The sequence below is a fragment of the Pogona vitticeps genome, chromosome 2 (genome assembly GCF_051106095.1).
Source record: "Pogona vitticeps strain Pit_001003342236 chromosome 2, PviZW2.1, whole genome shotgun sequence".
NCBI lineage: Eukaryota > Metazoa > Chordata > Lepidosauria > Squamata > Agamidae > Pogona > Pogona vitticeps.
The window spans coordinates 25,323,320-25,349,874 of NC_135784.1; the positions used below are offsets into that span (position 1 = coordinate 25,323,320).

The window sequence follows — 26,555 nt, forward strand, 5'->3', positions numbered from 1 at the left end:
ATACCCCGTAAATGAAGAAAACTAGTGGCAATTGGGAGAGGCAGCTTTCCCAGCAGGCCCGTTCATATGAATATCCAGTTTCTTTTTAAAAAATCTTATGCTTTGAAGTGATAGTGAAGGCAATCTTTTGGGTGATGCATGTTATAAACCAAGGAATAGGAAGCTAAGGGAGACACCTTAACAGTATGTGCCCTGTGAGCAGGAAGGATGTTGTGCAATGTCACCCTCGGTGCTTACTGGAAGGTATCTTCATGGGCCCACACTCTGCTGTGTCCTTCAGCCCAAACCCCGGTGGGGAAAGTAGTGTCTGGAGAAACACAAAGACCACCTTGTCTTGCTCTTGCATCACCTTAAGAAGCTCATAAACTCACGAGTATTTGTAGGCATGTTTCCAGCTGTGTCAAAATTGTATAGTGGCAAGTTCGCACATATGTGCACCCCTACAGTCCACTGCATCTGTCTGTGCACGTTAGAACAATAAATTTAGGATTGAGGAGCCGAACGCTGGACCATACCCTCCTTGCACAAGCTGGATGTATCGGTTGAGGGATTCCCTGCTACTTTGTTGCTTTTATCAGCACCTATACGTCTCCGCAACCGATTCCCAAAAGAGCAGCACCATCCCCAGTTCCATATCCCTTTTCATCAAAGATATTTCTCTTTTTGTATTCTGAAAAGGCTTTCATGGCCGGGATCCAATGGTTATTGTAGGTTTTTCAAGCTTTTTTGCTGTGTTCAGGAGGTTTTCCTTCCTAACGTTTCGCCAGTCTCTGTGGCCAGCATCTTCAGAGGACAGCAGTCAGAACACAGAACACAGACCGACTTCTAGCTCTTGTCCTCTGAAGATGCCGGCCACCGAGACTGGCGAAACGTTTGGAAGAAAAACCTCCAGAACATGGCCAAAGAGCCCAAAAAACCCACAACAACCATTTCTCTTTTTCTTTGTTGTTGTTTAGTCGTTAAGTCGTGTCCGACTCTTCGTGACCCCATGGACCAGAGCACGCCAGGCCCTCCTGTCTTCCACTGCCTCCCAGAGTTGGGCCAAAGTCATGTTGGCCGCTTCAATGACACTGTCCATCCATCTCATCCTCTGTTGTCCCTTTCTCCTCTTGCCTTCACATTTTCCCAACATTAGGGTCTTTTCCTTAAGAAACTTCTTATATGGGCCAGTTGCTGCCTGGTCCCTGAGCTATGGTTTGTGTGGCGCTGCCATCAAGTTGGACCTGCAATCTTCTTAAGCCAGAGACCTGCCCTCTTATACTTCCAGAGCAGTGATGGCCTGGAACCAGAACTTGGCGACACCAGTACAAACCAGGAGGTCCAGGACTGCCCAGCATCAGGGCGTGAGGTTGTCTTGCTCTGGGAGGCGAGAAACAAGGAGAAGCGGCAGCGGCGGGAGATAGTTTTCTTTCCCTGCCTTCCAACGACGATCTTTTCCGGGTCTGATCGCGGACACCCACCTTTCTTCCCTCCCATCCAGGTGATCAGGAATCGATTGGATGGGCTCGTTTTTTTGCTTTGCCAGGAGCCTGGCTGGGCTTCAGTCACGTGATCCACAGCGGACCGGCATCCAAGGGGGGTCCTCGGATCCCAAAGGCGAGCCCGGATCTGTTTCTCAAAAGAAAACAACAGGAGCCTGCAAATTGAGAAGACCCGGTAAGGCGGGTGCAGGACGGAGGAGCGATTTCCGGGCAAGAGGTCAGCAGAGAGAGAGAGAGAGAGAGAGAGAGAGAGAGAGAGAGAGAGAGAGAGAGAGAGAGAGAGAGAGAGAGAGAGAGAGAGAGAGAGAGAGAGAGAGAGAGAGAGAGAGAGAGAGAGTGTGTGTGTGTGTGTGTGTGTGTGTGTGTGTGTGTGTGTGTGTGTGTGTGTGTGTGTGTGTGTGTGTGTGTGTGTGTGTGTGTGTGTGAAAACGTGTAATTTTTGACTGATCGATTATTTCCATTAGACCCAGTACAGTCAGAGAGGGTGGGAAATGGAGGATTCCAGCTTCCCTGCCGCTATTTTACACTTCTGAATACTGGAAGTGTAAGAGAAGCAATAAGAGTTGGATCTGGGCGAGGTACATCAGGGGAGCGAAAGATGGCATAGTAGAGCCTTTCACTTCAAGAAGGCTTTTCCTTAGTGACCGGCTGTCTCTAAGAGACAACAAACTGGATGGTTCATATTTTGTTGCTTCTAAATCTGCTCGTCGTTACCCAACATTTTAAATATATAATGTTATTAATCTTTTTAAAGATTTGAATAATTTACAGTTTTTAGTATGGGGTTTTCACTTATGTAAACCGCCTCGGATCCTTTTTTTTAGGAGAAAGGGAGGGTAAATTTTTTAAAAAAACAAATAAAGCTTAATTCTTCATCAAAGAGGTTCTGGTTCTCACATTTATACCGGATGTAAGCTATTTCCACCTCCTCCCCGATCCAGATGTCCTAGTTGCCAATCCTAGATGTGTTGGGCTGGCCATGCTTATGAAGTGAAAAGAAGGTCCTTTTTATCAGGCTTGGCTTGTGATGCAGAAACTGGAAAGTCCCATATTCATTTTGGCTAGATGTTAAACCTTCAGAAATTGTATTTGAAGTAAATTCAGGAGATGAAGATTCTAAACCCTGAAGAACCTTAAGGTGTGATGGTGAATAGCTCAGCGTCTTACGTATCTGGCTGCAGAGCCACATGCTGGGAGTTCGATTCCACACTGGACTTAATGATCCATAGGGTCCCTTCCAGCTCTGCACTTCTAAGTGTTGTCAGTGTTGTATGAGGTTAGACCAGGATGATCAGGAGGCTGGAAACCCTCTAGGAGGAAAGGCTGAAAGAATTGGGCATGTTTAGCCTTAAGAAAATAAGACAGAGGGGTGATAGGATAGCACGTTTTAAATACTTGAAAGGCTGTCATACAGAGGAGGGGCAGGATCTGTTCTCGATCATCCCAGAAGACAGGGCACATAATAATGGGCTCAAGTTACAGCTGGGAGTGTGCCAACCTCCAGTGTTTGTTCATCTTGACTAGATCACAGCTCTGTACTAAAGTTCCTGAATCCCACTGGAATACTTAACTCTTTTTTCTCTCTCTTTTCCTTTACTCCTTTCCTTTTCTCTTGATGTTGCTAGATTCTTCAGCAGAATTTCCACTCATGAAGCCTGATTTGATCTCCTGGCTTGAGCAAGAGCCTTCGTTTCCAGATCAGTTAGGCCTGGAGGAAATGGTGTTTACATCGCAGCACAAGTCAGGTGAAGGAATAGAAGCACAAATCCTAAAAGGAGTTGGATTAGAGCAGGGGATGAAGAGGGTACGGCCCTAAAGATGCTGCTGGACTGGAATTCCTTTAAGTCCTCATGTGCTACCCATTATGCACCAGATAGTCATTATCTCTCCAGATATTTATCAACCAATTTATTTCTCCCTTTCTCTAGGCAAGGAGGTCAATCTATCCTAGCCTGTTTGTCTTGTGAAAATGCTGTAGGACATGCCTAGCAAAAAAAGTAGCATATATTATATGTGACATATCACACCTCTTTATCACATATCAAACAAACCCATTTTATCTGTGCTTTTGTGGACAACAGTGGTGCCTCGCTTAATGAGCACTTTGTTTAACGATGAATTTGCTTAGCGATGGCTTTTTCGGAGCGATCTTGCGCTCGATTTAACGATGTTTCCTATGGGCGATTTTCACATAGCGATGTTTGGGACTTTGCTTCGCATAGCGATGACAGTTTGGGTCCCCCTGTTTCGCTTAACGATGGGTTTGACAGGCTCGTGTTAGCTGTTTTTAAATGTTTAAAAATGTTTAGAATGCTTGAAATCATAAGTGCACTTAAACCCTTTGTTAAACTAATTTGACTTTGTTCTGACTCTTTTTAAATTTGTTGTAATTTTCCCCCCCATTGAAATGCATTGAATAGGTTTCAATGCATTTCAATTGGGGAACTGTGTTTCGCTTAGCGATGTTTCCTATGGCGATTTTCGCTTAAGGATGGCAATCTGTTCCCATTGGAACGGATTATCCAGTTTCCAATGCATTTCTATGGGAAAACGCGTTTTGCTTAGCAATGTTTTCCCATAGCGATTTTTTTTTTGCACCAATTAAAATCGTTAAGCGAGGCACCAGTGTATAAGTAATTCAGAAAGGCAGGAAAGTAACAAGCCTGTTGACGTTCCTCTTGTTGCTTTGTCTGGACTCTGTTATTCACTTGCCTTGTAGCTGACGCTTTCAAACAATTTTAAAAAGCATGTTAAACACCGTAATGTTCTTCTTTGTAGTCTGTACACATTCACATGTATGAGTCTGTACTAGGTATGTGCCATTTGGATTTTTTGGACACTAACTTCCAGAATTCTGGAAAAATTTCCCCCGAAGGAATTCTGAGAGTTCCACCTGACAGAACTCTACCTTCAGACACACCTGCCTTCCACTCACCTGAGGAAAGGTGTCGTTTGAAGGCTCCATTCCCAACCATGATGGTTCCCCAGATGTTCTTGGACTGCAACTCTTAGAAACCCTGGCTAGCACAGCTAGTGGTGAAGGCTTCTGGGAGTTTTAGCCCAAGAATATCTGGGGACTCAAGGTTGGGAACCCCTGGTCTGTAGGGCGTCGTATAGATGAGAAGTAGGTGCACGTCTATGTTGTGTGCCTGGCCACACGCCTGGATTGCGCAACCAAGATGCATTTGGCACTATGTCAATTAGTCGCAGTTAGCCACAGCATGTTATGCAAACCTTACATATGCCATCTTTTGCCAACCATGCCTCACAGCATTTTGTATAGGACAAATAATAAGGGAGTCCCTACACAGTAGAGAATGCGGACATACATCTGTCTCCATTGACTGAAACAAGGAGCCGTTACATGTGTCTTCAGCTCATCAGACATGTTACTCAACCCATCCACTTGGGTTTGTCTTTATCAGTACTTCCCAACCTTCGGTAACCCAGGTGTTCTTGAACTGCAACTCCCAGAAACCCTGGCCAGCACAGCTGTTGGTGAAGGGGCTTCTGGAAACTGCAGTCCAAGAACAACTGGGTCGCCCAAGGTTGGAAACCACTGAGATATATTGTCACCCCTGTTCTGTCCCATAGTAATTGCTTCTGTAGTTTATGTGTAACGTTCGCATCCTTCTTTCACCATTCTGCACCAGCTGTGTACAGCTTTTCTTGTACATTTGGTTTATGCAAGGACTTCCCTCTATTATACAAGTGCTGATCTATTTATTTGTGCTTTGATCCAAAAACAAGAGTGGGAATTTCTTTATTAGTCCACTGAAAACATCACATACGTAAGCAATTTTTCGACCCCACACAGGTTTTCATCAGGATGAGCATCACAGAACTGGTGCTACTCCCATTCCCCTGTCTTTAGATTATGTAGAAAGGACCACATACTGTAAGTTTCCACCATTTTCTCTGTTTTGATGTACTGTACTTACTACCTACCAATAGCTTTTCAGCATCTCTTAATAGCCATAATTAAAATCTCTACCTGTCATCCCCACTTAACTGTTAACAGTTCATTAGTGAACACTGGTAAGATCTTAATGAGGCTCATGCATTTGCATTTCTATTACATTGCACTTCCCTTCAGCCTCCCGTGTCTAACTACTGAAGTTGTACTCCATGTGTTTCAAGATCAAGTCTTTGAAGTGCCACACAACTATTCCCCTTACAATTTTCTTTCCACTTTCTCCTGATCAGGTATTCCTGTCGTGACCATCAAGCTGGAACAGGAGGGGAAGATATGTGGCCTAGATCAGAAGGAATCTGAATCCTTCCCAGGGACCGCCTCAGGTAAAGTGTGATCTGCAAAGGGCATTTTTCCATGTAGCTGGTTTTTTGCACCATGACCAAGTGTTACCATTTTATTATACATTGTATGCCCTAACCAACATGTCATGCAACTAATGACATGGGCTTCCTCCATGAAAGAGTAAGGCTTTTCCTAGTGGCCACCCCTCCCTTGTTGCAGAGCCTCCGAAGGCAAATCCTCTTGAAAAACATTGTGATAGACACTAGCTTTGGTGGCTTCTGATGGGGTTAGAAATGTCCATACAAAATTGGTATAGCACTGCCTGTTAGTTAGATGGCATCAAAGATCTCCATATATGTTTGACTGCCATAGGCTTGGGAGAGGACCAGACAGAGGAAGGAAAGGCTTCTTCCTTGGTGTCTTGTCTTTCAACATTCCCAAGGCATTTGGTTGTCTTTTCCTAGAGAAGGGATACTTCGCTAGATGGATGTTTGATCTAATCCAGGAGGGCTCTGAGTTTTCAGACTAGGTTCTCCCATGAACAAGACAGAGACAAACATATGAGTCATTCAGGTTTTCTTTGTTTCTTTTCTCTCTAGTTCTTTTCCTTTCACATTAAAAAGCGTGCTGCTTATATACCGCAAAGCGTGCTGCTTATATACCGCCCCATAGTGCTTCAAGCACTCTCTGGGCAGTTTACAATTTAATTATGCAGGCTACACATTGCCCCCCCCCCCAGCGAGCTGGGTACTCATTTTACCGACCTCGGAAGGATGGAAGGCTGAGTCAACCTTGAGCCGGCTACCTGGGATTTGAACCCCAGGTCGTGAGCACAGTTTTAGCTGCAGTACAGCGATTTAACCACTGCGCCACGAGGCTCTTAACATTAAGTGGATCATTGCAAGCCAGGTAGTATAAGTGACAGAGGAGGTTGTCTGAAATGTTTGGCCTCTGTTTTTCTTTTCTCCCCTTTCCAGAGAACACCATGGGGTCGCCATCTCAATCTCAAACAAAGCAGGTTAAAGGAGAGAAAACTGCTGCTGCCTTAGCATCTGAGGTAGGAGATTCTCCATAATTGCTTGTGGGTTTGTGATGGGGTGTTAAGAAGCCCTCTTGTTTGTATCAGTCAGTTACACACTTGTTGATTTCAATACAAACCTCAGGGTTTGCCGGACCAAGACTACAGAACAATTATGAAATTTGGCATATGTTGGGAGGACTAACAAATGTCGAAATGGGTGTAGTGAAGTGAGTTTCATTCCGATGGCTCTGCACCAGGATGGACTAAATTTTCGAACCTAGGGACAGAGAGATATTTTTCTCCCTGCACTGAAATGGGAGATACCCTTGATTGGAATCCAGTTGTGTATGACACTGATGGGACAATGTCTCTCTGGCACCTTTCAGTTAATCAACATTTCCTAGCATCCCACCTGCCAGTTAAAGATCAGAGGTGGAACTCTTGATGGTTTAGGTCAGTGGTTCTTAACCTTGGGTTACTCAGGTATTTTTGAACTGCAACTCCCAGAAACCCAAGCCAGCACAGCTGGTGGTGAAGGCTTCTGGGAGTTGCAGTCCAAAAACACCTGAGTAACCCAAGGTTAAGAACCACTGGTTTAGGTTTACTAGCAGTTCCCTCTCTCCCTCCCTCCCTCCCTCCCTCCCTCCCTCTTTCTTTCTTTCTTTCTTTCTTTCTTTCTTTCTTTCTTTCTTTCTTTCTTTCTTTCTTTCTTTCTTTCTTTCTTTCTTTCTTTCTTTCTTTCTTTCTTTCTTTCTTTCACTGCTGTGTCTCCCCTACCGTTGGGAGAAAAGAAATGACAGATTGTTAGTTCTATAGTTTGCTATTGTTGAATGTTTACTCTTAAGGATGGAGTATGCCATCTTACATATACCATCTTTTGCCAACCACTCCCCCCCACAACATCTTGTATAGGACAAATAATAAGGAAGTCCCTACACAGTAGAGAATGCGGACACACATCTGATATTAGAACCAATCCTATGCAGAAAGTAATGGTAGAGAATTTTTCCTCCCTCCTGTGGCAAGTAAACATAGATTTGGCTTGCTTTGAGTGCTGTTCACTTTGCCCAGGATAAGAAGGGACACCATTTGCTGTCCTGGGTGGCTGTATTTTAATTGGGATGAAGTCTGCTCGTTTCAGATCCCAGGTATGGGACAAAGGAAGCCTTCAAAGATACGTTTGCCATCGTTATTCCACATGGGCTGAATTCCATCAGGACGGTGTGCCATCAACCTTCCCTCGGTCTAGTATTCACCTTTGTGTGAAACAGTCCCTTTATTGTTTTAGGGACTGGTGACCTTTGAGGATGTGGCTGTGCATTTCACAGAGGAGGAGTGGTTGCTGCTGGATTCGACTCAACGATCTTTATACAGGGAGGTCATGTTGAACAACTATGAGATGCTTTCATCTCTTGGTAAGAAACTTGCCTCAGCCTAAGTCCATTCTTCTTCTTCCTGATGCCTTTTTCTAGTCTCGCCCTCTGACCCATTCTGTTGACTGTTACAGGCCATCTTTGCTTTCCATGATTGTGTCCAGCAAATGACCACGTGCTGTGGCCTGCAATGGAGTTGCTAAGGTGTCCAGAAACAGCTGTGCTCTGCTTGCTTTCTTACACATGTAAGAAGCTGTATCAGTTAGAAATCCAAGCTGGTGTCCTTGCTGGAAGAGAAGGTGCAAAGGCTTAGAGTTATGCTTGTCCACACTTCCGCTCATCAAGGAAGATAAAGCCTCTTTTGATAGAACCAAGGAAACTCTAGATCTGAGATTTAAACAGAGGCTCAGCGTCCATTTTTTAAGGATTCTTGCCTCACTTCTAAAAATGTTGGGCCAGAATGATGACAAACTAGTGAAAAATTCTGCAGTACACTAACCTGTGCAGATATCACTTTTGTGGGTCTACTTTCCCTGGCTTTTCCAGTGCAGTTTTGAAAACATCATCTCATTAACTAACAATAGGTTGATCGTGGCATTATGCTTGCTCTATTTTCATTCATTCATTCATTCATTCATTCATTCATTCATTCATTCATTCATTCATTCATTCATTCATTCATTCATTCATTCATTCATTCATTCATATCCTGCCTATCTAGTAACAGAGTACAACTCTGAGCCACTAACAATAATATGTAGAATAAAAACGACATAACCCCACAAATAATAAAAACCAACAAAAGAAGTGCGACCCTATAGCAATGATTCTTAAGTGTTGGTACAAAAAAGGCACACAAGTGTTCTGCAGTATGATTGATTGCTCCTGTTCTCTTCTTTCTCCAACATAATCACCAGTTCCAAAGCCTGAACCCATTTCAGAAACGGAGGAAGAGGAGGGGCTGTGGGTGCTAGATTCTCAGGAATGGGAGGGACTGGAAAAGTTGGATACCAGACCAGGAAACTCCATGGATAAAACCTTTTGCCAGAACCAACCAACATAAACACTGTACTGGCAATAATTTGCATGATTGACTAGATAGTTCAGTGGTTTAGGTATCTGAGTTCAGCTATTTTATTTACTTATTGAAAATATTTTGACCTCCACCCCTTTCTCATTAAAAAAAGGACTCAGGGCGGCTAACATAATTAAAAGACAATATTTAAAAGCTAAAAACAGTAACTATGCAAATATTTTTTTAAAAAATTATACAAATATATTAAAAATGGTAAATACAACCAATACTTTAAATGTATTTAAAAGCAACAAAGCACATCAATCCACTTTAAAAAACCCTCTCAGACAGCCAACATCACTAAGGGAAAGCCTGGCTGAAGAGAAAGGTCTTTGCCTGCTTGCGGAAGGATAGCAAAGACGGGGCCAGCCTGGCCTCCAGTGGGAGGGAGTTCCAGAGTCTGGGAGCAGCAACAAAGAAGGCCCTTTTCTAAGCGCACAAGAGAGGCCTCCCCTGATGATCTTTACATGCTCATAAATGGAGATGCGGTTTTTGAGATGGCTTGGACACAAGTTGTTAGGGTTTTATACATTAAAAACTGTACTTGTCAACAAAGCCTGTGGATCATGCTCACCCTTTCCCACTGCCCTCTCAGAGCAGCAACAGATTCAACGGGGACTAGAGGGGGCAGCGGGTGGTAGGATGAAGACACAAATAGGGGAAGATTGTATGTAGCCCTTTGCTATCAGTTGCCCACCTCTGCCTTAGATGTAATTGGCAGTCAACCAGTGTCTATTTTTACTGAGCAGGAAGTCCTGCTGTAATCAGGGTCCAATCCTGGCTCAGGGATGAAGCTGCTACTTAATTCCATCTCTCACACTTTTGTATCCAACTGTCTGTTATTTCTGTAGTTGGAGGGAAGTAAAAATAAAAAACTGAAATAATATGGTTGCATCTGTGTGCACACCCTTAAACTAATACTTTGTTGAAGCACCTTTTGATTTTATTACAGCACTCAGCCTTTTTGGGTATGAGTCTTATCAGTATGGCACATATTGACTTGGCAATATTTGCCCATTCTTCTTTGCAAAAATGCTCCAAATCTGTCGGATTGCAAGGGCGTCTCCTGTGCACAGCCCTCTCCAGATCACCCCACATATATTCAGTCGGATTCAGGCCTGGGTTCTGGCTGGCCATTCCAAAATGTTAATCTTCTTCTGGTGAAGCCATTCCTTTGTTGATTTGGAGGTATGCTTTGGGTTGCTGTCATGCTGAAAGATGAAGTTCCTCTTCATGTTCAGCTTTCTAGCAGAAGCATGAAGTTTTTGTGCCAATATTGACTGGTATTTCAAACTGCTCCTAATTCCCCCTACCTTGACTAAGGTTCCTGTCCCAGCTGAAGGAGGTAAAAGGCAAAGGTAAAAGTTTCCCTTGACATTTAGTCAGTCGTGTCCGACTCTAGGGGGCGGTGCTTATCCCCATTTCCAAGCCGTAGAACCAGCGTTTGTTTCTCTTATCACGTGGCCAGCGCGGCTATACACGGAATGCTGTTTACCTTCCCACCGAGGTGGTACCTATTTATCTACTCGCATTTATACATGCTTTCGAACTGCTAGGTTGGCGAGGAGCTGGGACAAAGTGATGGGAGCTCACTCCGTTGCGTGGATTCGATCTTACGACTGCTGGTCTTCTGACCCTGCAGCACACAAAGGCTTCTGCGGTTTAGCCCGCAGCGCCACCACGTCCCCAGCTGAAGGAAAACATCCCCAAAGCATGATGCGGTCACCACCATGCTTCACTGTGGGTATGGTGTTCTTTTGGTGATGTGCAGTGTTGTTTCTTCCCTGTGTGAGCTCTTTGGTGTCTCACAAGGTGAGAATTAGAAGAAAAACAGTTACCACATTCCTGACACCGGTATGGTTTCTTTTCTCTGTGGGTTCGCATGTGCTTCCTAAGGTATGAACTGCAAGTGAAATCTTTCCCACACTCTTGACATTTGTAAGGTTTCTCCTTCATGTGGACTCTCTGGTGATTCCAGACAGATCTTTTGGAATTAGGGCCAAAAAGGTCAATCTTGGTTTCATCAGACCATAACACTTTTCCCACATGCTTTTGGGGAGACTTCAGATGTGTTTTTGTTAAATTTAGCCGTGCTTGGATGTTTTTCTTCGTAAGAAAAGGCTTCCATCTTGCCACTCTACTCCATAACCCAGACCTATGAAGAATACGGGAGATTGTTGTCACATGTACCACACAGCCAGTACTTGCCAGATATTCCTGCAGCTTCTTTAATGTTGCTGTAGGCCTCTTGGCAGCCTCCCTGACCAATTTTCTTCTAGTCTTTTCATCACTTTTGCAGGGACGTCCAGTTCTTGGTAATGTCACTGTTGTACCATATTTTCTCCACTTGATGATGATTGACTTCATTGTGTTCCATGGTATATCTAATGCCTTGGAAATTCTTTGTACCCTTTTCCTGACTGATACAGTGGTGCCTCGCATAGCGAGGTTAATCCGTTCTGGATTAACCTTCGCTATGTGAAAACTTCGTTAAACGGAAAGTAAAAAGCCATTGGCTGAAAACTCACCATTTAGCGAAGTCTTCCCATAGCCGGGAGCCATTTTCGCGCCCTCGGTAAGCAAGGGGAGGGCGCGAAAACACGCGCAGCCATTTCGGCTGTTTCGGCGGCCATTTTGGACCCGCCGAACCACTGATCCGCGGGTCGCAAAGCGAAGGTCGGTAAGCGAAATGCTTACCGACCTTCGCTATGCGAGTTTCGCCCATTGGGGCCATCGGTAAGCGATCACATTAGCGATTTTGTCGTTATACGGTGCGCTCGTTAAGCGAGGCACCACTGTACTTTTTAACAATGAGATCCCTCTGATGCTTTGGAAGCTCTCTGCGGACAATGGCTTCTGCTGTAGGATGTCACTAAGAAAATGTCAGGAAAGACCTACTAGCACAGCTGATCTTTATTTGAGATTCCTCAGAGGCGCTTTGAATGGTAGCGGGTGTGTACTGACTCCTACTTAACATGAGTTTGAATGTGATTGTTTACTGTTGAACACAGCTACATCCCTAGTTATAAGAGGGTGTGCACACAGATGCATATTATTTCAGTTTTTTATTTTTACTTCCCTCCACCTAAAAAATTTCAGTTTGTTGTTCAACTGAGTTGTACAGTTCATAGGTTTCATTAAAGGTGGAAAAAGTTCTTAAATTATTTATCTTTGTCTCATTTTTTTTTACACGACAGACACATGACATTTTAACAGGGGTGTGTAAATTTTTTATATATACTGTATTCTGTTGTATTGTTTTGATTTCAGTCGTTTTCTTTAGGAATATTGTCATTTATTTTCTTCTCTTTCAAGCTTTCCAAGCTTCTCTTTCAAACTTGTCTATGCTTCTTTTTTCTGCCCAGCAGAGAACTGGAGGGGAGCAAAGCCTGAGAGGTCCTTTATGGAGAAAGTGACTCCTGTAGGAAACCAACAAATGCATGCAGAAGAGGAGCCTTGTAACAGAAAGAGGCCATACCGATGCTCCATATGTGGCAGATATTTCACTCTAAAGATGGCACTTATGATTCACAAGAGTGTCCATGACTCACAGAAAGACCTTGAACTGTCTCGGGAAGATGTTGCTCACCATTCACAGTTTTTGAGCCAGCTGAAAAGTCGCAGGGAGGAGAAACCACACAAATGCCAGGATTGCGGAAAATCCTTCCCTTGGAAAAGCAGCCTGTTGATCCACCAAAGGGTCCACACAGGAGAAAAACCCTACAGATGCCAGGAGTGTGAGAAAAGCTTTGCTTCCAATTCACAGCTTATGATCCACTGCAGAGTTCACACAGGAGAGAAACCGTACAAATGCCAGGAATGTGGGAGGTCTTTTGGGCAAAACTCACACCTTCAGGTCCACCAGGCAGTCCACACAGGGGAAAAACCATATAAATGCCAAGAGTGTGAGAAACACTTTCCTTCTCATTCACAGCTTTGGAATCACCAGAGAGTCCACATGAGGGAGAAACCTTACAAATGTCAAGAGTGTGGGAAAGATTTCACTTGCAGTTCATACCTTAGGAAGCACATGAGAACCCACAGAGAAAAGAAACCGTACCGGTGTCAGGAATGTGGTAACTGTTTTTCTTCTAATACACACCTTGTGAGACACCAAAGAGCTCACACAGGGGAGAAACCATACAAATGCCAGGAGTGTGGGAAAGGTTTTTCTGGCAATTCTCAGCTTATGATACACTACAGAGTCCACACAGGGGAGAAACCTCACAAATGTCAGGAATGCAGGAAATGTTTTGCTTCTAAGGGAGACCTTGTGATCCATCAGAGAATCCATACAGGAGAGAAGCCATACAAATGCCAGCAGTGTGGTAAATGTTTTACTCAGAAGTCGCACCTTGTGATACATTACTCTGTCCACACAGGAGATAAACGATATAAATGTAAGGAGTGTGGGAAATGCTTTGCTCATACTTCACACCTTACGAATCATCAGACTCTCCATACTGGAGAGAAACCATACAAATGCCAGCAATGTGGGAAGTGTTTTACTCAAAAGTCGCACCTTGTGAACCATGAAAGAATCCATACAGGAGAGAAACCGTATCAGTGCCATGACTGTGGTAAATGTTTTGCTCAGAATACAACTTTTTTGAATCATCAGAGAGTCCACACAGGAGAAAAACCATACAGATGCCAGCAATGTGGGAAATGTTTTTCTCAGAATAAAACCCTGGTGAATCATCAGAGAGTCCACACAGGAGAGAAACCATACCAATGCCAGCAGTGTGGAAAATGTTTTGCTCAGAATAAAACCTTCGTGAATCATCAGAGAGTCCACACAGGAGAAAAACCATACAGATGCCAAGAGTGTGGGAACTGTTTTGCTCAGATTGCAAATTTGGTGACCCACAAGAGAGTCCACACAGGAGAGAGACCATATAAATGCCAGGAGTGTGAGAAGTGTTTCGCTCAGAATTCGCAGCTTGTGAGGCATAGGCGAATCCACACGGGAGAGAAGCCATACAAATGCCATGAATGTGGGAAATGTTATACTCGCAATGAAGACCTTGCGATCCACCAGAGAATCCACACCAGAGAAATGACGGAAGATCTAAGCCTTCAATTCACCAGCGAGACCATACAAGGGAGAAGCTACTAAACATCCAGGACTGTGGGGAATATTTCGCTTTCAGCTGTTCAGAGACTGCATAGGAGGTGAACCTTGACTGGAAATCTAAGAGTAGCACATTGACCAAATTAGGAGGGGTGCGGGATTCTCCCCCAGATTTTAAAGAGGCAGTGTCTGTGCTCTAGTCACAGGTAAAGGTTTCCCTTAACAATTTTTCCAGTCGTGTCCAACTCTAGGCGGTAGTGCTCTTCTCCGTTTCCAAGCCATAGAGCTAGCGTTTGTCTGCAGACAATCCTCCGTGGCCAATCCTCCGTGGCCAGCGTGACTAGACATAGAATGCCATTTACCTTCCCACTGAGGTGGTACCTATTTATCTACTCACACTTTTGCATGTTTTTGAACTGCTAGGTTGGCAGGAGCTGGGACAAGCAGCAGGGACTCAATCCGTCACGTGGATCCGATCTTATGACTGCAGGTCTTCTGACCTTGCAACACAGAGGCTTCAGCTGTTTAACCCATAGCTCCACCACTAGTCACAAGCAGCCTGTAATTAAGATGTCCAAAGTCTTATGCATCAAAAGAATTCAATCAGGATGGAAACTATAAAGGCATATAGTATAAAAGGGGAAAGTTTCTGCTTAGCTCATTATTTAGATAACATTTTTGTGCCCATAGTAGAAAGAAGTCTGAAAGTTGAGTCATGGCAACTGGACTTCTTTCTTATTAGATTGAAACGGTTTGCTATTCATCCAAGTAGCTTCTTCAGTCTGAGGAGAGTTGATAGGAGACTCCTGATATATCCTCCACATTGGTTTCACTCCTCCTCCATCTGAATAGCCTTGTTACATGGACAGTGGACAATTGTTTGTGTATGACTGAAAATCCCACTTCAGTCCTTTTTCCATTTGTGGTCCTGAGCTGTTGCCCCTCTTATACTGGGTCATTCTCCTGTTTCATGGCTGTTTGTTTTCTTCAATGTAGAGCACTCCTCTTTGCATTGGACCGCAAAGACTATATTGCTCCTGTTTTAGCATGTATACGTTACCGAAACAGCGTCGTCTACGTTGGCTTGGGCACGTCATGAGAATGGCTGACGGTCGGATTCCAAAAGATCTCTTGTATAGAGAATTAGTGCAGGGAAAGTGCCCCAGAGGGAGACCACAGCTGCGATACAAGGACATCTGCAAGCGGGATCTGAAGGCCTTAGGAATGGACCTCAACAGATGGGGGAAACCTTGATGTCTGAGCGTTCAGCCTGGAGGCAGGTGGTGCATCACGGCCTCTCCCAATTTGAAGAGACCCTTGTACAGCAGGCCGAGGCAAAACCAGGGAGCTGGTGAGGGGACAGATTGTATTTGTCTTCAATGTGGAAGAGATTGTCACTCTCGAATTGGCCTTCTCAGCCACACTAGACGCTGTTCCAAGTCCTCCATACAGAGCACGTTACCATAGTCTCTCGAGACTGAAGGAGGCCTACTAAGGTGTGTTTTAGTGTCCTGTTTTTGGGAAGATGAGTGTTTGTGGCTTTGAAGTGCACAGGTATGTGGTGTTTACCCAAAATCCTTTTGAGCTTTTCAGACACACCCACCATGTAAGGAATGACCAGGTTCTTCCGTCAGCTCTGGGTTCAAACTGTTCCGTTGTCCTACTGGGTCGGTACATTGCCTTGTTAAAGGCCCATTTTGGATATCCATAGGGCTCGCAAGCCTATTCAGACCAGCGGGAAGTGAAACCAATGTGGAGGATATCACAGGGACCGCCTACCAACTCTCCTCAAGACTGAATGAGTAGCGAACCGTTTCAACCTAATAAGAAAGAATTCCAGTTTCCATGACTCATCTTCCAGATAACCTCATCTGGATGACTGAGAATCTTCACAAATACGCAGTAATGAAGAGAAGTGTTAAAAATGGTTCAAATGTGGAAAAAATTCTGACTGACTGCATCTCACTGAAAATAAGAAGAGTAACCTTTTGAATGCCTGTTCTGGAATATGTTTTGTGTACTACTCAGGTGGAATTACCAAGATAGAACTGCCATCCATGCATTGTGTTTGTGATTTTTTTTTTGGGGGGGGGAAGCAAATCCCGGAAATAAGCCTTTGATGAGTAGGAAATATTTTTAGTGCAAGACTCAGTATGTGAATCAACATCACCATCCCTATAGAATTGAAGCTGTGTAAGTAATGAGAACACTGATGGGGGGGGGGGACTTTCAAGAGCAGTAGTTGAATGTGTCAGCTGGTAGAGCTCCCAAACGGCCATGTTTTCCAGTTTGACATCCGTGAATAAGCTGCAGAAGAATGTACTGATTCTGTTGAAGCTCTGATTGGAGTGAAGAAATGACCACAGCTGTGGACAGAATAAATCCTGTGTGTCTCCCTCTTACTCCCATGGAGTAGAGCCAGACAAGCCCTCTGATTTTAGAGGAAACCAGTGGTGTGGGGAGCAGAGAAATGGTAGCTAGAACATAAACAAGCTCCTAATGGGGCTGGGAAGAAAAACTCATATTCTTCTTTGTATCCATTCTGTGCATACGGCATGATCTGTGTCCATGAAGAATCTTTATTTTCTTCAAAAGATGGTGAAAGATCCTGATCTTCAGAATACTACCTTTTTGGACTACCTCTAGCCCAGTGGTTAGAAGCTGTGCTGGCCAGGATTTTTGGGAATACTGGTCTGAGAACATCTGGGGACCCAAATTTGGGGACTACTGTTCTATCCAGTATTGTAGAACACTGGACTCCAACAATCTAACATACCTAAACTGTAGGGAGACCCAGCAACATACTTCTCAATATGCACAAGAAAACAGAAAGGAAACCATCTTATTTGCCTTGAATAAGAATAATGAATACAAGTCTTCGTAATTTCCAAAGAACAAGCCTTCCGTTTATTTCCCCATGATATTTACACGGTAATTCTCCAGAGGGATAAATATTATCAAATCTATACAGCTCCTTCGCTGAGAAAACATGATTCAGTACAAATGGAGGATATTTGACTAAGGCACCAGAAATGACTTAGATTTTTTTAAAAAAAAAAACTGGTCTACACCATGGTGATGACCAAAAAAATCAGCAGCAAAGGAAATTTTGGAAGCCCTCCTGCCATGTACTGTAGATAGGCAAATCAGCAACAGAGTAAGTCAGTTATACAGGTCAAAGATGCACCTCTTGGTAGGAGGTGGAGAACCAGTGAGATCCCTGAAGGCTGGAGAATAACAAAGGTTACCCCCTCTATTAAAAAGGGGGAAGAAAAGGAAATCTAGGCAACTACCAACCAGTCAGCTTGACAGTGTTACCTAGGAAGGTTCTAGAACAGATAATTAAACCGTCAATATATGAGTTCTTAGGAAAGAATCGCAACATTTCTAAGACTCACCAAGTGTTTCTCTCAAAAATAAGTCATGCCAGACTGATCTTACTTTTCATTATCCCAAATCTAGTTTTATGATTCTGTGGCTAAAATCCTGTTGTGCTGTTATGCGAAACCTGGTAATTATTGGAGGTGAATTGCCTCAGGTTAAGACGTTCCCGTAGACATTGTTGCACATGGAGTTGTCTGACGCGGTGTGCAGCAGATAATGTCTACAGAGATTTCGTAACTTGAGGCAATTCACCTCCAAGAGTTAGGCCTTTTGTGTAGCAGCACAACAGCATTTCAGCCTCTGGTTACTTGTTTATGACTTTACCCTTCATAATAATTCCTGACATGTCAAAATTAAATATATTTGTTTCAGTGTTGATACAGGTAAAACACTTTACAGTTGTTAAACTACATTTACATTATTCCAAGTTTAGCATGTCCATCGCTGTTTCCTTTGAGGCATTTGCTGGGGTCTCCGACAGTTGCTACCTAGAGATTGTTTCTTGATTGATGTTTATTATTTGTATAGGCATTGTTCCTAGAAATCTTGTCACTAACTTTTTCCGTCCATAACAAAGAGATATTATTGGATTATTGGTGATATATACTGCAGAGGTGCTAAGCTTACTAATACTCAGTGGCTAATTTAAAGGTCACATCTTTCGATGTTCATAGCACGTGGTCTCCAATTAAATATTCATCCGTTCAAGGCATAATTTAGTAAGAAGATAATTTCTTTGTTCGTGTCTGAAGCACCACAGTGTAATGAATAAACATATTGGACAATTTTCACCTAATAACGGGCAGTATCCAAAAGCATTTGGAGCAGCTTCCGTATTATGTATTGGGGAGCACAGAGTACACTGATCATAGATCTGAATTTGCCTGTTACTCTTCACAGCTACAAAGGATGGTGTCAGTAGTAAAGGTAAAGGTTCCCCTTGACAATTTTTGTCCAGTCGTGTTCGACTCTAGGGGGCGGTGCTCATCCCCGTTTCCAAGCTATAGAGCCAGCATTTTGTCCGAAGACAGTCTTCCGTGGTCACATGTCCAGTGCGACTTAGACACGGAACGCTGTCAGTGGGAAGACTCCATTTTCTTAGGTTCACTTGGATTCTGCTGGTACAGTCTGTAGCCCATTAACTGACTTCCAAGTAACCCAGTTATCTCTGTGATTGGGGACTAGACAATTGATGGGTTTCCAAAGTGGCTAAAAGAGGTGGCCATAGGACTGTTGCTAAAAATTTCTCCCTCATCTCCACTGTACTTGACCACTACCACTCAGTCTTCAACGTATTCTATTCTTGCGCAAGATGCTGGAGTAGCCAATGACCCATAGAGGTCTATTTCAGTCTGGCTTCAGCCATGGTTATGGAAACAGCTTGGGTCACTGTTGAAGTTACTTTGGTTCAAGGCTGGTGGTCCTGCTAAGCTAATTTAGCAAAGAGGAGAGAGCGAGAGTGAGATGGGTATTCAAGCAATCTTTATTGCAACCTTCAGCATGGAAGCCCCTGGAGAAAGGGAGTTGGAAACCCAGAAAAAATCACGGAGTTGTGTTCATGATTCAGATTATCATTACCTCATCCATGGACTTAATTCTGCGATGTCTCATGGTTCAAAGCTATGCATTTCTTTATGTGGTTCATTAATTGCCAAACAATCATCTTATGGACCTTTCTTTGTACTTAGGAAGGAGTCTTCTTTATTCCATGTCTGAGGACAGGACAGCTTGAAGACACCCTTCCTGGAACTTGTGATTTTATCAAGATTTCAGTCAATTTACAAGGGGAACCAAAGATGTAAAGATTTTGTGATTTCCCCCCACCACCACTTCATTAACTTAGTGGACAACCTACTTGAAATGTTGGCAGGACAGGAGGGACATTAACTGTTGTAGATCTTTCTTACCCTGATCAGTGGCTTTTAAGTATCTTTCACTAGCATACATTTCTGGGCTGCCTCTCTGGGACAAATTTGGAGACAGCATTTTGTGGTAGCGCTAGCCCACTGGCTCCCAAATTGGGGTCTCCAGATGTTCCTGAAACATTATATTTTGAGATCCATGAGGCCAGGGATTGAACGTAAAATAGACTGTCATCGTGCCTGAATAATAATAATAATAATAATAATAATAATAATAATAATAATAATAATAATAATAATAATAATAATAATAATAATAATAATAATAATAATAATAATAAAAGGAAAACAGGTGTTGCTACATTTGGAGAACCAGCTGTTTTGACAAATTGCAACTATTATAGTTCTTGTCTACATAATATGTCATTGCTGTTTTAATGGGGCTGCGGTACCCTGTTGCTGATTTACTTGAATGATGTTGCTGCTATTTATCCTTTGATTGTAAGTACTGAAACACTTCTTGGCACTATGCAACAAAGATGGAGGAAAACATATGGGTAATTGATTTTAAGGTAGAGAAAAAGTTTGGTTAGTTAATCTCAATAAGAATAGCAATGTTAGAAATACAGAGCTGGAAGGAACCCTATGGAGTCCAGCAGGAAGGACTCTGCCATGGGCTTATTTCATGGGTTGTTCACAGAGAGAGCCTCGCCCCCAATCTTCACGTGTCCCTTTGCTGCTGTCACAACATGCTTACGGCTTGTGTGTTTCCTGATCTCAGTATAGCTCTCTTTTCCAGGTGCTCTATTCTTTTCCAGAAGAGCTCTCTTTTCCATAGTTTGGAATAACATCTGAACTGGGTATGTTATGGGTGTCTCTAACCTTTAATGCACCTGGGTATTGCGGAGGGAATTAGAACCAGCCAGAAGGGAGCATGTCTTCCTCTATACTGAGCTACAACCTGTTGGTGACTCCTAGTGGATTTAGAGAGGATATGGCCCTAAAGATGCTGACTACAACCCCAGCCCTTAACGTCATGCCCACACCTTCTCCATTCCCCTGCTCAATATGTTGTTGTTGTTGTGTCCGACTCTTTGTGACCCCATGGACCAGAGCACGCCAGGCCCTCCTGTCTTCCACTGCCTCCCGGAGTTGGGTTCAAATTCATGTTGGTTGCTTCGATGACACTGCCCAACCATCTCATCCTCTGTTGTCCCTTTCTCCTCTTGCCTTCACTCTTTACCAACATGATGGTCTTCGTTTCCAAATCTGGATCTCTTCCCATCTCGGTTAGGAAGTCAATGAATGATAATCTGTTTGGCCTATGAACAGGATGTAGAGCATTGCTGGCAAAATAATTTGAATGTTATATAAGATGTTCCCTATATGAATGATTTTACCAGGTTCACTGCCCCCAGTGAGTTTCCATGGCCAAGTGGGGATTTGAGCCCTTCATCTCCAGAGTCCTAATCTGTCTACTGACTACACCACACTGGGAATTCCTGAGAGATCAAGTAATAGTTACCATTAAGACCATCTAGCTACAAAAATAAAAATATATACATTGTACAGTATTATTAAAATAGTCTAGCTTCTCTTCAGATCATATGCATTGTATTATTAAAATGCTATTAAAATTAAAACACGAAACACGTCAGTTTTAAAATCCTAATAATTCACATTTAAAATGAAGAGAAACTGTAAATTCAGTGAAGCCCCTTTTCTTTAGCAGACTCAGTTGCCAAAACCCTACCTAATTGGAGGGGGAAATGGTTTTGTCTACTGGTGGGAAGACAACAGATTAGATGCCATTCTAGCTCCCCCCCTCGGGGGGGCAGATTTTGCCTTTTAAATAGACTCCCCATCCCAGTCCTTTTCTAGGACCAGACTTTCCCTGATCCATGGCTTAGGTATCGATTGGATGGGCTTCCCCCCCATTTGCCCTGAGGCTGCCTGGGCTTCAGTCACATGATCGGAAGCAGAAGACGAGCGGTCCAAGAACAAAGGGGACCGATCTGAAACTGGAGCCCAAGCCAAAAGGATCCTGCAAATTGTGGAGAAGGGGGATGAGGAGTTCCGGTAAGGGTGGCGCAGGACGCTGGAGAGGGTTCCGGGCAGGGAAGGAAGGGAGCACCAGCTTGGGTTCAGCAGGAGGAAGAGAAACTGGTGTGTTGTGTTTTAAAATGAGGGTGGTGGAGGGAGAAACAGCGTGGGAAGATTGATTGATTGCTCTTAAAATATTTTTATTCCGCCTTTCTCCTTGAAAAGGACATAACAATGAAAGACAATATCTAAAGTTGAAAGCAATGAGTATACAACACCGAGTAACATCATTAAATGGCAATTTTAGAGTGTATATTTTTAATTGCATTTTAATTATTTTGCCCTTTTATTTTGCCTTTGTATTGTATTTTAAATGTTGTAAGCCTCCCAGAGACCTTCGGGTAGTGTGGGTGGCATATAAGTTAAGTTAAGTTAAGTTAAGTTAAGTTAAGTTAAGTTAAGTAAGTAAGTAAGTAAGTAAGTAAGTAAGTAAGTAAGTAAGTAAATAAATAAATAAATAAATAAATAAATAGACAATATCTAAAACTACTAACAATGAACGAGGAGGCATCTTACATCATTAACAGGCAAAATTATGGCAAAGATCAATAAGTATACATAACATTTTTTAAAGGCCACGGCGGGAAATGGAAAACACCAGGAGTACTAAAACTCCAGTCAAAACAGTAGTGCATAGCAATCTATCTTAAGAATTACACACAGGTAGCTGGTTATTGAAAGAAGGCTTGCCTGAAAAGAAAAGATGCTGATACAGCCTCTGACCGCAGGGTCTGCGACCATCCAGATGTTATTGGACTCTGAATTTCCATGGCTGAGCAGGGGTTTTAACCCAGGTCTCCTGAATCCTCCTATGTGATTCGATCCACTGCACCACATTGATGCCATCACATTGGATGGCCTTTTAGCTTAATAATAATAATAATAATAATAATAATAATAATAATAATAATAATAATAATAATAATAATAATAATAATAATAATAATAATAATAATAATAATAATAATAATAATAATAATAAAAAAAACTTTAGAGAGCTGGAAGGGACCCTATGAATCAGTCCAGCCCCTGTCAAGGAAGCACTGTGGGGAATCCAACTCCCAACCTCCAGTTCTGCAGCCAGATGCCTAAACCACTGCCTCCCTCTCTGAACCAGAATCACTAGAACAGAAAAAGATCCTCTTCAACCAGGCAACATGGAATTGAGCTCAGAGGTGTGTGAGAACAGCCACCCTCAGCAGGCCTCAGTTAGGGAAGAGAGGAGAGAAGGAAGGTGGATGTCATTACAGCTTTAGAGACCCCAGTCTCAAAATTCACACCAACCTCCTGAGCCCAAAAGGACAGCTACTCTGGCCAGTGACAGCCGCACTATTCTCAAACACACACACACACTCTCTCTATTTCTGAGCTTTAAAAAACAAACCTGAATCCTTTCCCATTATGTCTCTGAGGAAAACAAGATGCTTTCCTGAAACGTTTTGCTTTTGTCCCACTGTTCTGCCCTTCTCAGAATGCACAATGGGGTCTCCGTTGCAATTGAGAAGGAAGGAGGAAAGGGGAGAGAAAAGGGTTCCCGCAGAAGCAGCAGAGGTAGGTGATTCTCTGTAAGGGCTCGTGGGATGGGCAGAGAGGAAGAGCCGTAGAAACCCAGTAAATTTCTATGCACCCAAAAAGGCATCCATACCTTTTGCAGGTAATCAGAAGTCTGTCTTGGTCTCCAGAGTTTCAGGGGGGTGGGATTCCTCTTCCCAAGAGGCGTGGGGGAGTATTAGATTTGTCCTTTGTGCAGACTGATGTACGTGCAACTGAGCCTTTGAGATCCCTAAATTTTCACATCCCCTCAACACATATGCTCGTTAACTTCTTACCACAACATGAAACAGAGGGGTCATTTCTGCTTCTGCTCTTCCAAACACAGTCCCTTTAAGTTGTCCTCCTTCTGCTCATCAGTTGCTGCACCCCCACTGGCCACTTGCAGCGTGCAGTTTGCTGCTGCACTGATGGTGGCAGGAAACCCATCTGAAATGAAAAACGGGGCATATATTATATATTAACTGAATGACTTGTTTACAGGTAGGGTCATGCTTCCAGGATAGTGATTCTACTTGTGACTTAAGTGTGCCAGGAGCACTGCAACAACTTTTTCTCCTCCTCCTCGTAATTCAGTAGCAAATTCCTCAACAGGGGAGGGGGCAGTATGCAGAAGAATATGGTTGTTGTTTTTTTTTTAAAAAAATTCTGATAATAATTTTTTGTTGTGAACTGCCCAGAGTGGCCTGGGCTGCCAGATGGGTGGTATAGAAATCCAATGAATGAATGAATGAATGAATGAATGAATGAATGAATGAATGAATGAATGAATGAATGAATGAAATTTTTTCCTTTTATTTCTTTTACTTTTAGAATACCTCCTGCCTAATGACCAAGGTAGTGTACAGTGCATTAAAGATGCAAAGGGTAAGCAAGTGGAGAAACCATACCGGTGTCAGGAATGTGGGAAGTTCTTTGCTTGGAGAAGTAACCTTTTGGTCTACAAGAGAATCCACACAGGAGAGAAACCTTACAAATGCCAAGATTGTGGGAAATGTTTTGGTTGCAAGGGAAACCTTGTGATGCATGAAAGAATCCACACAGGAGAGAAACCATACAAATGCCAAGAGTGTGGGAAAAGTTTCACTCAGAAGTCAAACCTTGTGATGCATCACTCAGTACACACAGGAGAGAACCCATACAGGTGTCAGGAATGCGGGAAACGTTTTGCTCAGAATTCACCACTTGTGAAGCATAAGAGAATCCACACAGGAGAGAAACCATACAGATGCCAAGAGTGTGGGAAATGTTATACCCGCAATGAAGACCTTGTGATCCACCAGAGAAGCCACACAGGAGAAAAGCCATACAGATGTAAGGCATGTGGGAAATGTTTTGCTCATACTTCACACCTTGTGAGTCATCAGAGCCTCCACACGGGAGAGAAACCGCACAAGTGTGACGTGTGTGGGAACTGTTTTGCTCAGATTGCGAATCTCATGACTCACAAGAGGGTCCACACAGGTGAGAAACCTTACCAGTGCCACGTGTGTGGGAAATGTTTTGCTCAGATTTCAAATCTTGTGACTCACAAGAGAGTCGACACAAGAGAGAAACCACACAAATGCCAAGAGTGTGAGAAATGTTATAATTGCAAGGAAGACCTTTTGATCCACACAGGAGAGAAATCGTGCAAATGACATGCGAGCTAAATTTTTGATCCATCAGGGAGTCCATTTAGAGGAGAAACTCTGAAGGTCCAGTGGCGTGGCTTATGTTTGTCTTCCAGCACTTTAGAGTCTGCATAGGATGGAAACTTTCTCAAAATCTTAATTGTAAAAATATTTTTACTAGACCTTTGGAGTGTCTGTGAAAAAAGGAGGGCATTTCTTTTTTAAAGTATGCAGAATAATAGAAATGGCTTGTGTTTTTCAGAGGAGGCAGTATTCAGAAAAAGGATACTTTGGGGCAGTAATATAAATAAATATAGGATGCTTGTAGATACCAGTGATCCGGACTGTGTTCTACTTGCAGTATCCAGGGGAACTAAATTGGTGGGGCTCGTCAGCCATGGAAGGCAGCCCATCTAGGAGAATGAAAACTCTGATTTCAAACCTCCACTGCCTTGTGGCTATATCCATTCATGGAAGAGGCTTCAGGAGTTAACCTCGAGGCAAAATCCGGAGCTGGAGTCCCGGAGGCAGCATGTGTCGTTCTGCCAACTCCTGCGACGTTGCTGGAACCAGTTGTATTGGCTCTTGCCTTTCCATTGGACCATTTCAGCAATGTGGAGAGGAGGGATCTGCTGCTTGGGTAACAGCCTATCCTCCATACTACCTTACCCGGGCTTCATGCTCTGGAGAGGACACTCCTCGATTCAGAGCATGTCACCATAGTCTCTCAAGACTGAAGGATGCCTATGAAAACTTTACCATTGAGTTTCTGGAGACAATATGGAAACAGGGGTTCTGACATTCATATGTGATGGCTTTGCTGCTCCCATGTAGGCAATCTGGTCTGGAATGGACTCAAGCGTGGCAGCAGACAACATTGGCAATTATAGGCCTGTCGCCAATGTTTCTTTCCTTAGAAAGGTTGTAGAAAGGGTGGCGGCTGATCAGCTTCAGGCTCTCTTGGATGAAACCAGTGCCTTGGATCCGTTCCAGTCAGGATTCAGGTACGGAAACAACATTGGTTACCCTGCTTGATGACCTGTTGAGGGAAGCCGATAGGGGTAAAATGTCCTTGGTTGATCGGTGGTCTGGCGCTTGCCTGGCTCCAGTTCTTCTTGGAGGACCATTCCCAGAGAGTCCAGCTTGGAGGGAGTGTCTTGGCCCCGTGGAGCCTCAATTGTGGGGTGCTACAGGGCTCAATCATCTCCCCAAAGCTGTTTAATATCTATATGAGGCCTCTGGGTGGGGTCATCTGGGGGTGTGGGGCTTCGTCATCAGTACGATGATGACACACAGCTCTACATCTTTTTTTTCCTAACAGCAGTGGATGCCATTGTGCCCCTTGAGCACTGCCTTAGTTTTCCCTCATCCTTGGTCTGAATGGGTTCTTCCCATGGGGTTTCCCAGGACAGTCTGGCCGTGGCTTGTTCTCCCTTCTTTGCGCCTCACGCCGGTGCCACTCTTAGTTTTCTCCTTCGTTCACCCTCTCCTGTCTTGCCCCAGTAAGGTGGTTTCCCTTCCACTCCTTCTCCTTCACCCAACACACTTTCTCCTCCTCAGTTTCTAACTATCCCCTTCCCCCTTTCCTTTTCTCCCTTCTCCCTTTCCTGCTGAAATGCCGCCCTCTGGTGGCTCATTCTTATCCTTTCTGCTTCTGCTCTTCCAAACACAGTCCCTTTAAGTTGTCCTCCAGGTTGGGCATCTGTCCCTCAATACCTTCAGCCGAGGAAGCAGATGTTACACTCTGAGGATTGCCCTTT

At 43.6% G+C, this 26,555-nt stretch overlaps 1 protein-coding gene across 1 annotated transcript; it reads left to right on the forward strand.

The window, feature by feature from the left end:
• The first annotated feature begins 51 nt into the window (after positions 1–51).
• On the forward strand, positions 52–25,131 carry LOC110070416 (uncharacterized). The gene is made up of 8 exons (XM_078388628.1): positions 52–1,698; positions 3,107–3,226; positions 5,299–5,379; positions 5,688–5,780; positions 6,717–6,796; positions 8,049–8,175; positions 12,574–14,263; positions 24,060–25,131. Exons 1-8 carry the CDS (start codon positions 1,500–1,502, stop codon positions 24,820–24,822), a joined length of 3,153 nt encoding a protein of 1,050 aa, XP_078244754.1. The 5' UTR covers positions 52–1,499; the 3' UTR covers positions 24,823–25,131.
• Positions 25,132–26,555: the final 1,424 nt, after the last annotated feature.